Source organism: Temnothorax curvispinosus, unplaced genomic scaffold (assembly GCF_003070985.1).
Source record: "Temnothorax curvispinosus isolate PA1 unplaced genomic scaffold, ASM307098v1 QBEX01014151.1, whole genome shotgun sequence".
NCBI classification, from domain to species: Eukaryota; Metazoa; Arthropoda; class Insecta; order Hymenoptera; family Formicidae; genus Temnothorax; species Temnothorax curvispinosus.
Window position 1 is genome coordinate 55,877 of NW_020223931.1, and position 14,334 is coordinate 70,210.

Sequence of the window (14,334 nt, forward strand, 5' to 3'; positions counted from 1 at the left end):
CAGAAGCATAATTATACCTATTAAGCAGAAAAGCAGTTCACGCATCTCTTTAAGATAATAATGACGGTAGGGGTGAGAGGAGATACAACGTTGAAAGAACTCATCGACCGTCGAACGCGGTGATCGCCATCAAGTAATCGTCCGACACCTCGCGGCACCATATATTTCGTAGGCGTTCAATTCATGTGATCTACCGAGTATCTCTAACGCGCGAGGGACCCGGGGGAGGCATGGAGGAGAGAGGAGAAACGAAAGGAGGAATTGTGTCAGGGTGCGGACAACGTCGTGTGGGACGTTACATTCGTCGAGGCTGTGGCTTCTCTCCTTTCCGATGGAGTTCGGCGAACCAAAAAAAGTCACGTAACGATCGAGCGAACGATGCCGCGTTTACTCGTCTCCTCGTTTCGTTTTAACGCTTTACCGCGAATTCGATAAACCTGTTCGGCGTCGCGTCATCGCACTCGAAATTTTTTATTTCAAAGAATTTATTCTTATTTAAAGAATGTCTGCATGAGATTATTATCGTTGTATTTATATTTGATATTATTTCGTTATGCTGGATGTGACGAAAGAGAGATTTTCGCGACTATCTTCAAGTTTGTCGCATCGCATTTTTACTATCGACGTGTATTATTCTCAAGGAATATTCATCTTGGATTTTTATCTGAAAAGAGGGATTGAGTTACCGCATGCACAGCAAGTGTGACGAACCTTTCATTATCACCGCTCTCGAGTGACTTTTGTAATTTCCCCTTCGTGCATTCTATAGATTCAACGAAGAGACGGGGAAAAAAAAAGAAACGCGGACAGTCCCAGGACTCAGTCAACCTCCCAATCGCACCGATTACGAACAATTCTTAAAGAGAACGGGTAATATAAGCTTGCGAGACCTCACACATTCGTTTCCTACTATTTTTGTAATGCGACGTAAGATGATTGACAACGGCGAGCAATAAATCGGTGGAAGACAGGACGGGAAGAGAGCAGAAGGAACGATCGCGATCTAAATGAAAGGGTTTACACGCGAGCTGTAACATCGACTCTCGCACGAAAGAACGTCATCTCTCTCTCTCTTTCTCTCTCCTGACCGTTTGGCGGAATCCTTCCGTTGATTTGAGCGTCCCTTTAATGATAAACCGAATCGTTGTTCTGCGTAACAAGTCGTGCGGAAAATTGTTTGTTTCTTCATTTGTTGTATAATACGGTAGAGACGGCTTTGCGAGAAGTAGCGAGAACACCCTGCGTTTTTTCGCTGCTTCACGATATAAGAACGACGTGGAGATGGAATTATCTTAGCGTTACAGGAAGCGACGTATCTTGCCGTTAAGTCGTTTATCTTTTTACTACCGTTGCTTACGTTTAGACCGCAGAGCGAGCGAGAATCACGGTGAACACGACACGACACTTTACAAGGCCGGTCGCGTCGGAAGGTCAATTAGTCCCCCGCAAATAGATTGGCGAACGAATCTTTCATGTTCTGCAATTATACATGGGATCGCGATGCAGATAATACTACAGAAAAAAAAGAAGTGTCAAATGAACACTTATATACTCGTATATGTGTACGCAACACTCCATAAATCTTGAAATGAGATTATATTGCGTTAAACGAAGAAAACTTGCTTGAATGAAGTCATTTTATATAGTTCAATCAAGAAAAAAAAAGTTGAAATGAAAAGTTGAAATTCTTATAAGAAGGTTGTATATTGTTGCGTATATTAAGTATATCAGTGTTGATTTGACACTTGGTTGTTTTCCGCGTGGCCGACAGCAATATTCAGAATTTCAAAATGTTTTTCATTTATTATTTTGATTCGAATCTACTGTTCAAATTGAGCAATTGGAGGACGGCGATGATATAGAAATGGATTTTCACAATTGCAAAATCGCAAACGTTAACATTGGTTTAAGGTAGTTCATCTGTGACAATACCGTAAAAAAGTAAGTATGATTAATATAATACGAAAAAGTCCGACGAATCCGTGCTAAACTTTGGAAATATGAAAAACTAGACGGTCAAAGGTCTTGTATTTTTATAAGAATATTTTTACACAAATCTCTTTTATCGTCTTCTTGTTTTTTTGATTAAATTCGTAAGAGCAGTTTCGTATCTGCGTGATACGTGTAAAAAGTGCTAGCTTCGACTTTTATTATTTCAACTTCGGTACAGTCAATCTTTTTCTAGTTGCACATGCGTGTAAATCGTGTTGACATTGATACACCGTTCAAATTTTACAGAATTCCTAAGAAAATGTGTTTACGGATGAACTACCTTAATTTCAGTCACGGTACAGGTGAGGAGATGAAAGATTCAGCCGATCGCGCCTAAACGACGCCGATGAGACCGGTCCTGAAAGTCACTCGGCTAAACACGGACAAGTTGCGAGTGTGTACCGATATATACATATATATTTTTTGCGCATCCCCCCGACGTGGCGTATCGGTATCGTAGGGATTAAATCACAGTGGCTGTGCCTCCGCGCTTATAGGCAACGTACCTCACCGTGATCGCGTTCTCTCCCGTTTTGCTAGTCCTACTTGCGACAAAGAGCGACGACTCGCGCTCACTCGCCACTTCTCCGATTGTCGGTCATCGGGTCATGCATAACACAATGCGTACAAGTATTCAGGAAGAGATATAAATATATAATTTATATTTATTACAAAGTTAGGATCTCCGGTGAAAAAAACGAGCGGATATTTCGGACATGTCCACTGATTTTTTTTCGGCTGCATGGGGAGAGCTACAAGCGCGTTGAGCTTACGTGTAATCTTAATTAAGAGAACGGGATAAAGAGAAGTGTTGAAGAGAGGATGGTTAACGAGGAGAGGAAAAAATCGACCTGAATTATCTGTGTATAAATATAATCTAGGGTAACGAGAGGAGCAACGAGAGAAGGGAAAAGGCGAAGCAATTGACAATTCTGTGGCGTTAATAAAAAAAGAGCTATATTATACTCATCCGAAATGCACAACATCATAGAGAGCCGGAAAGAAATTTGATATAGAAGTCATGTCAGTCTAATTATATTTCTTGTTATATTATATACATATATATATTATATATATATTATATCATATTTTCCAAAAACGAATTATATATATAATTCAATAAAAAAAGAAGACACTCTCGTTTGATAATTTGCCAGCTTGCGTCGATTATTTTGTGACGTTCGAGAGACACACCTGTTCCCCATTCCAGAGTTTACCTAATTACCTAATCGTAATCTATTAGACTACCGGTAGGACTCACCCAGGAGTATCGCATCAGGATGATCGACGAAGGGACATTGAGAGAACGCCGTCTTACAATTACCAGTTTTATTAGGTTTTTCGTTATTTACACAGATTCGTTGTAGATTCTTTTGACAAGGGTCCAGAGGAACATTGCGGGAGTATCGGGACCCCGCGTTACCTTGTAACGCGAGAAAAAAAGAAATTTTATACAGGTATTTTTCATCCCCAATGATCGCTATGAACCAGTGCCATGGCGCGGCGAGGGATCACGCGCGATCCGTTCGCCGAGCGATTCCAACCCTCGACAGAAATTCCGCGGGACCCACGGGACGCTTCGAAGTTATTGCACTTTTCGAGAGGGATAGTACTAGAAGGACTGGAAGCCATTTTACCGTGTTATCGTACTTCGTTATGGTACAAATGGAAATAATAGTATCCTGCCTTTGAGTAAACGTAAATTCGTGCGTATCATCCGAAGGCCCGCACCTACGCACGCGAGAGACTCGAGAAAACGCTGGGAAACGCATCTACTACGTGTCGTTTGTTAAAATCTATAATTTTCTGCTATGTAGCGATTTTTAAGACACCTTTTAACGACGCTTTGCATACAGCTGTTTATGCGCACATAAAACGGATGACGATGGGCTCAATCATTTACAATATGTAACGAAAATTCGAACATTATTCAAAACCAAAAGATCCCTGAATATCTTGAATGCATTACTTTGTTTTGCAATACCTTATTATTTCAATCCATGACACTTTCATAGACATAACAATCTTATTTTTAAAGGATCTAAATGTTTCAAATGTTCAAATGTTTTTAAGGGCAGATTTGCGGACATTTACTATTCAAAAATTTCCAATCACGAATATTCAAAGCAACTCAATATCATGTGATTGAAAACTTTCAAAAGGAGGATTTAACGCCCATCACTGTAGACAGCTTTTAGACCGGCCAGGGCCTCATCCGCTTTTGTTAAAGCGTGTTAGCGTTGCGTTTTATTCGACACGTCAGGGTCCATTCGGAACAGCTGTCGCAATATACATTGTCATTTCCAGAGAACTACTATACCACAACACACCGTTCCTGCACGGTAGCATATTAGCGCTTGACGAGAAGTTAACGAGTTACGTTACGGGTGTTGGTTTCTCTCTAAATGTAAAATTTTACATGTCATGTACCCACCACCACGTTGGACCCAGTTACGCGACTGCGTTGGCAGTAGAGCTCCCTTGTCTTCGTCAATTAATATCTAAACGCCCCGAGCTGCCGCGACGTCGGTATTCCTGGCGTCCCTGCTACATTTTCCCACGTTTTTAATTAAATCCGGATAAGCCGGATTCGGATTGGAACCGTTCGAAGCGCGCATCTATCGTTAAGAGAACATTGGATGTTACTTGCTTCGTGAACAATCACTCTCGAACAATCCGGGAGATACCGACGTTGGAGCAGTGCCTCGTCTCAATTAGACTAATTAACATTAATGTTTAAGCGTTATAAGTGAATTACAATCTGAATATACTGAGCGCTCGCACACGTCGCATTCATTCGAGTATCGCATGGTCGTAGACGTCGGAATAATTTATATGGAGGGGTAGGTGATCTGGGGATTTTTAATTGACTTGTTTCTACAGCAGTTAATTATGATTACTTTGCGTCTTTACGACGGGCGATGATCCGTTCACACGCAGCTTTATCGGAAGCTTATAATAACCGACACATGCACACATCGTATTAGATCTTGGTTGCGTCCTTTTACAATTTTCTTTAAGCTTCATCGCAGATGCATTTCCGATTACGCTTTCAGAGTTGAGCCGTTGCCGCTGATACATTTGCAGCAAGTTGTACATAATGCAATTAGCAAGCCGTCATTGCTATTGATTTATCTAGTCAAGAAGAACTAAAAATATGAGTTGTAACAATCTGCTGCGTTTTTGCGATTTTCGAAAACGCTGGATTGTTCTCTATGCGTATTACGTCGTGTGTGTGAATGATTTAAAGTGTTCGCACGCACGCATGTCGATTCGTTTTTCATTCGAAGAAAGGTTTCAAGTTGGAAACCGTATTAGAGAAAAGCGCAAAGATATCGGCGTCGGAAACATCAACGATCGCACGCGGGGATCACCGGAGTATTTGATTGAGTTATTTGAGAAGTTCACGCGTAGCGTTGACTTAGACTTAAATCTAGTTAAGAGTGAGTTTGCGCGCGACAATCGTGTTAAATCGTCGAGAGACAACCGCGACTTGATGTTTTCGCGTACGCGCGACTGTGTGTTTAGTGCGATAGATATGTGTTAGGTAGGACAGTGTATACCGGACTAGTGTACAGCATAGTATATTAGATATATAATATATATTAGAATGATGCAACTCTCGACGGAATGAGCCATGTCGATTCGTTAGACGTTCGCGATCGGAGCAAATAGTAAGGGTTTCGCTAATATATATATAGCTTGGACGGAATAGTTATTACTTCAATCACGACTGAAGTAGCAAATTGGACGGATTGTTCTCGAAGTTATCTTGTTCGAGATAGGTCTTAATAATGCGCACAGAAAGCACCGATGTATATAAAGTGCATCTTTCTTTTTTTATAAGAATCTAATTATGTAATTTATTCTACGATATTGCTTGCAACGTGCTATAATTTTTATTACACGAGAAATTTTATACCTTTCGATTTGTTCTTTTTATTTTTATCTAATTCAAATATTGCACCACTGAAACTGGACGTGAATTCTTCGTTATAAATTCAACTTTATGAATTATAAAAACCGCTGTAAAACTTTTCCGTTCGAAAGGAGAGGGAGGAAGAGATAGGAGATTGATATCCAGGATCGAACTATATCGTCAGTTCCCTAAATACCTTGAAACATCGCCGAGGCCGTCGTGCGAAGCGTCGAAAGGGGTACAACAGTACGTCAATAGTTGAGCAAGAGATCCGCGTTTCGTTCGTTTCGCTCTGTCGAACCTCGGGCGCGCGGTGGCTTCGATCGTCGCCTCAGAATCGACCTCGCGTCGAAAGCAATTAAAATCTAAATTAATCTTCGTTCGATCGAGCCTGCCCGAGAAGACCCGCCTGATTGGCCCGCCCGAGATCCCGCGTCGCTACGGAGGGAAAGAAGCCGGCGGAACGCGGGTATCTTCCAGGTCGGGGTGTCTCGGGTATCTCAATCTCGCGCCGAACGAGGCGGGCTTAGCTACTGTGGCTGTAAGCGGTATTCGTGTACGGTCCACTGTAGATGGACGATCCCGTCGTGGATACGCTCTTGTGCCGTCTCTTGGCGAGCAGTACCAGGATGGCAGCTACCACCGCCAGCATGAGGATGAGACCGGCGACGGCAATCCCGATAGCGAAGCTCCTCTGCGATATGCAAATAGTGTTTGGGTCGTCAAGTGCCTGAAAGAAAAATCCGGAAAATAATGAAATGAAACGAGTTTGGTTTCATTTTATTTAGAAATTCTGTTATTCAAGTTCCTAGATGGCCAAATAAACTACTAGTACCGTTAAAATCTCGCTTATTGGATTAATATTTGAAAATACGTCAGAGTCTAATAAATCATTTCGCGATTCAAAGTTATTAATTTTGCCTCCGCAGCGGATATCAATTAAATTCGAATTACCCTTTCTCGGAAGACGTCGTCGGAGAAGTCCGACTTGGAGCCAACGTCTGAGGCCTCGTTGACGTAAAGACCACTATAAACCTCGATCGTTGCCGGGGTGCCGTCTAGGCCTTCGACACCCTTCACCTCGTCCTCATTTGCGGTATCCCTACGTCGTCTGGCTATCGAATTGCACAACGGCGGCTGCAAGCGGAAAATAAGCGATGAATATTCCGCGGCGCGAGTCTTCGAGAAACGGCTGGTGTGGAACTCGGGGTCTTCCTTCTCAGGGTCAAATATTACATAACACCTCGCGTGCGTTTGTATAACATACTACGTGAGCAAGTTCAATCGGATAATAGTGTGCCAGCGAGGTGGATACCCCGATAATTTCGAACGATAGGTAGCCATTATAAAATCGTTAAAGGATTATTATAAACGTAGTACTTGGTAGTCCTCGCGGGATCATTATTCAAGCTAGCTAGCGCTCGTGTATCATAATAATAACGGCGGTACCGTATTACTGCATCCTCCGCCATGCTTGACGCACAGCCTAACGTTGCACTGATAATACACGCTCGCCGTGTACGGGAACTTGTGCGCCTGGAAGTTCACCCTGGCCTCCGTTTTGTCCTCGTTGTAGGTGAACTGTCCCATTATCTCGCCGTCGACCGGACAACTGCGAACAGAGACGAAGCCGAGTGATCTCATCGTGAAAGGAAGGAGTCGGAAACGATTCGCCTCGTTTATCGCTACTATTCTTGTCTCTTTGTTTACTAAAATTTTCCTAAGGATTTTTCATCACGAATTAACTTACCCCTCGTCGTTTATGAGCCGTTGCTCGCCCCACCCGAGGCCGTCGCGTACCAGGCAGTCGGAGATCTTCAAGCCGAACATCTCTTGTTTGTCGATGCTAATGACCAGGGTCAAGGGATCGCCGATCTTCACATTCTCCGCCACGTGATGCTGCGTTGGATCGCCACTGAAGATCTTCATCGTGCATCCCGGCATTGGCGCGGTCGCCTGCGGGCAGTTTGCGGTTTAAATATTTCACGACGGCTTACTTTTGCACTTCAAAACCTCTTCGACATTCGCTTATCCGAAAGTCAATAAGTATATACGTATAGACGAATAACACGTGTCTTCGCAAATAAACTGCGAAGATCATCGGCGTAATTTCACGTATTAATGTTTTAATCGATTGACGAAGTCTAATATTAATTTTCCAGAAAGATTTCTCATATCCCATTATCAGTCGAACGCTTCATTACCTGCAACGGCAGAGACTGCATCATGGACACGTGGGTCTGATCGTTCGTTACGACTTTGTCGCGCGTCTGGTATCTGCATCTCACGTGAAAACCCCTGCCCTGGTTCGTGACCAGCTTCAGGTGTGGCTGGACCACGATGGTGTTGAAGTACTCGATACCACCGTCCTCCTGGAACAAAGGCGACAGAGCCGAGTGAGTGTCGGTTTTAAATTCTCCGTTACGATCGCCATAACCCGAGGATAAATGTCGTGAGAGAAAGAGAGGAACGGTATTATATCCTACCTTTATATTTTTATTCTCACTTATTTTTATTTATCTATTTATTTTTTTATATACAGTTTTTGGTACATTGTCTAAAGAGGAAATATTCGGTAGACTTGACTAATCTCCATTGTAATAAAAAATCAATTTTTTTAACATAAAGTGCAAGAAAAAGATCTACATTACACTGATGTCCTCAGAGCTTCTGATGTCATTATTTAACATAGTTATAATGAGAAAACAGAAAAAAAAAAGATTTTGAAAAAGCAAAAAAAAGATAATAATTATTAAAAATATCAAATTAACTTAGACTTAAGCAGTGCTAAGTGGCAAGTGAAAAATGCCTATATTAAATAAAAAAATATTCATTCGCAATTACTGATTTAAATCTTCCGTAAGAAGTACAATGTGGATCGAGCAACTGAATTTGGTTTCAGAACGAGCGGGGCCCCGTTCAGTAGCTTACAAAGAAACGTGAGATCCCACAAAAGACATCCTGTTATTTAGTGTTACACGTAACGCATATACGTGTATACATTATTACAGGGCCGATCAATTTGTCTTTATCCGAGAACAAATAAATTCGCCGAGTCACGATGAGCGCTGAAACGACGCCGAATTAAGGTGGAGAGAACCACCGCACCGGTCATTGTTCGACCGCCGCGTATCCGTGCCACGAGTGTCGCAATCCGCGCGGACCGGACCCCACGTTTTACTATCGTTTCAAGGAGTATATAGTAATCGCGAGTGCACGCGGCCACGTTTCTGTGACCACTTTCAGTGCTGCTGTGCAGCAGCAACAGCAACCGTCGTCGCCTGTCCTTGCACCCTGCCAGCAAAAACCGGACCGAACGGGCGCTGCGCTCCTTCTCTCTCCTCTCGTTGATTCCGTCTCGCTGGCCCGAGATACCCGAGAAAGGGAATATTTACTTTACACGTAATTTACATTCCCTCTCTCGCCGTTTCCTCTCCCGTGGAATGGTACCTGTACTCGTCACTATTTTAAACGTTCTTTCTTCCCGGATTTTCCTTACGGGAACTCTTTTCTCGGAATAAGAATTATATATTCTTTTCGATCTTTATTCCATCCGGTATCGGTCTCTCTGTTACAGCGTTAAAAAATGCACTTGTGCTGCCTGTCCTTCACAAAAAGTAGGAATTACATTATCTCTGGATGTCGCGCTGACTGAAAGTTCTTTTCGATCGATTATAATTAGCTTCCCGTCGTTATTCAATATCTCATCTCGCAATACCTTTTTCGACGAACGAAATTCTATTTCCACTCTGGTTCCCGTCACGATTTGCAAGTATCTCACTTGGACGCGGTTTTCAATCGTGATTGATTCACGATGCCTTTCTGCATCCCGGGATTGAAGTTCCTTCGCGAACAAGTCGTTTTTCAGATACCACCGATCGGATTTCAGTAGTCGCCTCGACAACGGTCATTAATGGCCAGCGATGGTCATTAACGAGGGTAGTAATCCGTAATCGAAGAATTTCCTGCCATTTCCGCGGACAATGAATGTAATCGAACGGATAATCATCGTCCTTAGAGGCCGATCGTCCTCGAGGGTCGAAAGGAGGTCTCCGACTTGAGCACGGTGACTATTCGATAGGAAACATGATGGTACGGTAGAATTAATTTTCTGCTTGGAAACTACTGTTCCTATATTCCAAACTACAGGCCACATCCGTGCGGTACATAATTCGTCTTTGTTATGTAGAGACATGGAAATTGCCGTTGCTACATATTTGCATAGGAAATTGATGTGCGTGCATTTTTCAACCGATTTTGATAAAATTTATGCGATCTGAATAATTAAGGATATCGGCAAGTGAAAAATGCCACGGTCATCAGATACATCGGCAATATTACAAGTGTGCAGGCGCTCGTGTTCTGCATCAAATTAATGAAAGTTTATTAAAGCCGCAGAGAAAAATCGAACGAAGATATAAAAAGATTTGTATCTTCGAGATATAATTCAAAGATTTATAAGATGTAAATGTCCTGCTTTATCATCATTAAGATAACATTCTTCAATAATTGCTTTTCGAATATCAGTTCGCTTCCTTTCTATTAAATGTCACTTTTTCGCGGCAACCGAGCGGCGCGGATTCCTAGACGAGCACCGGGTATATCGAGCAGGCAACGACCTTCGACGGAGCATCGCAGCGTTCGACCTCAGCAAGGATACTCGCAATCTGCGGTGCATCGGCCCGAGAGAGCTCAGGGAGACGTCGGATCGCCGAGTTTACGTTTCACACACCCACCTAGCAACGGGCGAACCGAGGATCCCGCAGCAGCTTTATTACGGTCGAGCGGGGGAAAGAGGAGGATATCGCGCGCGCGAGGCGGATCCCAGTGTCTCCAGTCACAATCCCGACCGGTCCTTTTTCCTGCCGCATGCCATCAATAGCAAGACACTGCCCCACGCGATACGGGCTGGCAAAAGGAAGACCAACCACTTCGGTCTTACTCTTCGTCATCCCGGTCGTCGAGTATACTTCAAGTTCACGTTTTCATGTTTTCTCGCTGGTAAAAGATAGCTCGTTTCTTTGGGCTGTCTCTTTCAAGTCTTATACTGCGTGTAAAAATATTTTTTACTTCGCCAGAATAATGGACTGATAAGTTAATTAAATTGTTTCAATTTTGGTTTGCCTTTCGTAATTTCTGATCTATTTTTCTAGACATCAAGAAATGACAATTTCTAATCTAAGATTCTTTCTAATTCTTTCTAATAAAATCGCAAATTATTGCACATCCTAATTTTAATTCATTTTCTTCAATTCGTAGTATCAAATTCTTTGTAAGCAACATAATTTAACAAGTTTACTTTATTTGCAATTTCTGATTGCAATAATAAGACGGAACTTGGAGAGACCCTGTCTGCAGGAAGGACTCTCTCGCGATCGTCGTTACCTTGTCTACAAATCATGATTTTCCGCAGGTATTTCAGCACGCTAGAAGGGATTTCCATTTCATTTACATCTCTGCATTCCCGACCACTCTTCCTGGCTAGTACATAAGATAAAGATATATAAGGTCCGAGATGCCGGCTTCCCGAGCGGGGAAGCGCTGAGTGACGGTATTTTTGACATTGAATTCCTGTCCGGCGCATCCTCGGCTACCATCCTCGTCTCCTCCCGCGGAGACGCGATAAATTGCGTTGCCTCGTGTGGTACACCACGGCGCCCGTTGCGAGATCGTTCACTTCGATAGCCAACACATCTCAAACGTACATATTCTCGAGCGCATCCATCCTCAGAAAATTAGTTGTTTTCTCAACTGCGGTATTGCTTCCAACTGCTTTCAGCGATCGTCGCGGGACGGTCGTGATATCGCGGAATTCCGACTCGGCCAGTGACCCTTGAACGAACTCCACCGCGTTTCGATTAAGCCAAATTGCGAGAATCATTACGAAGGTCAGTCGGCTATGCAGTAACTGTGTCTACCGCGTCGTTGCCTCGTTTATCAGATGCTTATTGCTTGCGGATGAGGTCACCGGGGTTCTCCTCGATTAATCCGACACACGACACAGAACGTCTAATTCGTTTCTATTTGAATAATTATCAGAAAATTGTATCGAGACTTGGGAAAATTTTGTTTAAATTATTTCTTCGAAGATTTTATTTTTATTTTGTAAATATAAAAGTATTATTTTTTAATCGATTAATCCGATATATACGACACTTCTCGATTAATTCGATACATGACACAGGATGCTTATTACTAGGAAAACAAATCTGAAATTTTCAGAAAGTTTTCTTCTGCCTGGGAAATTATCCAAAAATTGTATCAACTGAAATTTTTGTCGCAACTCTCTTCGAAGAAGTTGCTTTTATTTTGTAAGTCAAATACAAAAATGCTATTATTATATTATAAATGTGCTATTTTTTTTAGTATTAAAATGCTATAAACTTTGAAAATTTTTCATGTTTAGGTAAGTTTTGTTTTAATCTTTTCGATATTTAAACATTGATTTATATTGATTTTTTTATGTTTATGACAGATTCTTTTTTCTCGTGTAAAAGCATTTTTTAATCTGAGAAATTTTATACAATGTCTATTTTAGAAGAATCTTCTATTCGGTACTTTTTCAAATCTAACATTCAATTTTTTCTATAATCATGAGAATAGAAGAAGAGATCAAATAATTAAATTTATTTAAAATTTGTAACTAAAAATGCTATAATTTTGCCTGAAAATTAAAATAAAAATGTCTAAAAAGTCGGGAAATTCTCAGAAAATTTTTTCCCCAAGTTTTAATAAATACTTTTAGCTGTAATACCTATTATGTAATAACGCTGATTAGCACTGGTTCGCGGTGGTTTCGATCACTGCGAGCCTTATCCCTCGCCGCAAAGACCGTTTCCACGTTTTCTCGCACGTGTACACGCCTGATTTATTCGCGGGGATCGAAATATGACCGCACTCAAAGTATCCTTAAGTAATAAAGGTCCGGTACGCACGGTGAAGTACGTTTTGCGCAAATGCATGCTTTGTACGCAATTTATGGACATCCCTCCGAGCTGTATCCATTACCATATGTACATATCCATTTTCAGACGATCGACGATCGATGAGCACGCACGTTTCGCGCGTGAATCAGCGTTCCTCAACAGCGATCTCATCAAACCGTCGCGTCGTGAAGTGTTTCGCGTGTCGCGGCCTTTGCTCCTCGGCGCGATTCATCTCGCACCTCCCGACGTATCTTAAAAGACGTTGGGATTTTTCCTGGACCGCGGGATCCTTGATCGATCTCGGAGATTCGTTTCGGCGCGGCTAACAAGCAAAACTCGGGAACTCAACGGAGAACCCAACGTGTACGAAAAAAATTATGTAACGGAAGGGTCGAGAAAATCCGGGGCAGGGCAAATGCACGCACGCACGCATGCATGCATGTAATACACGTGACGGCCGTGTAATGCGCACGAGAGTGCATGCAAGAGCGAAGATTACTAATGCCGGGTATCACTTGACGCCTATACTTGACTCGCGCCTGGCGGCGATCCCTCTGTCGTTTCGAACTTCAATACTTTTGTAAAATAAATCACGAGACGGTCGTTCCGATGCACCGCGAGCGACGCAAAACGCTGGAAATCGCCGGCGTTTTTTTCACACGGTCCCGGATGAGTCGTTATCCCTAGCTCGCGAGAGTGGCAAAGGGTATCATCTTCTCGCTGTCATTAGTGTCGCTCAAGAGCTATCGATGATAATAGGAGGTATTTTTAGCGGTTTTCCCCCTGCCCCCTCTTTTCATTAGGGCCGCGAAGCGGCTACTTCGAGCTGCGATTAAGCGGATTGCAAAATCGCGTGACCCCTCGGCTCGCGAAGAGGTCCCGCCATCAGTTTCTCGGGCCGCTGCCGTCGCAGCCGTTTTAAAGGCTCCTCTCCGCATGAAGGTGAATTTTTCTTGATACTTTAAAGAGCGCACCACTTGCTTACGGAGCGGTCATTATTGTCTATATGCGGCCGGGATCGTTCGACCTGCGCGAGAGTGGATCTGCTTAAAGGCTATCTCGGGAGGGAGGCGGCACGTCCATTACGGACGTATCCGCTTCTCTGCCTCCCTCCGGCCATGAATAGAGGGTACAGTAGCTAAGAGGCTCATGCAAATTGGCTCATCAACCGACTCATCAGCACCGCCTTTTCGTCATTATTATTAATGCTCTCGCGAGTCTCTCGCGCACGTGATACTTACCGTAGCGCCTTAATGCGAGATAGTTTCGTAATGTTGCGAGCGTATTTGATTAAAGAGGTAATCCTGAGAAAGCGCCTGACTCGCTGATCCTAATTTATTTCAACTTCATTCTAAGATGTATATCTGTGTTTTCAGAATCTTTCTCCAACGCAAAAGCGCTATACCACGCATAGAATATTATATTTTGTACATCGTAATATAAATGTTACGCAGAGAAAAAAGAAACTGACACGGCATATTTTACGCTGTCATAGCG

General features: G+C 42.8%; 1 protein-coding gene across 1 annotated transcript; it reads right to left on the bottom strand.

The window, feature by feature from the left end:
* Positions 1-3,306: 3,306 nt before the first annotated feature.
* Positions 3,307-8,241, bottom strand: LOC112464360. The gene is made up of 5 exons (XM_025031305.1): positions 8,116-8,241; positions 7,662-7,867; positions 7,361-7,523; positions 6,866-7,048; positions 3,307-6,641 (listed from the first exon to the last, which is right to left on the bottom strand). Exons 1-5 carry the CDS (start codon positions 8,137-8,139, stop codon positions 6,438-6,440), a joined length of 780 nt encoding a protein of 259 aa, XP_024887073.1. The 5' UTR covers positions 8,140-8,241; the 3' UTR covers positions 3,307-6,437.
* Positions 8,242-14,334: the final 6,093 nt, after the last annotated feature.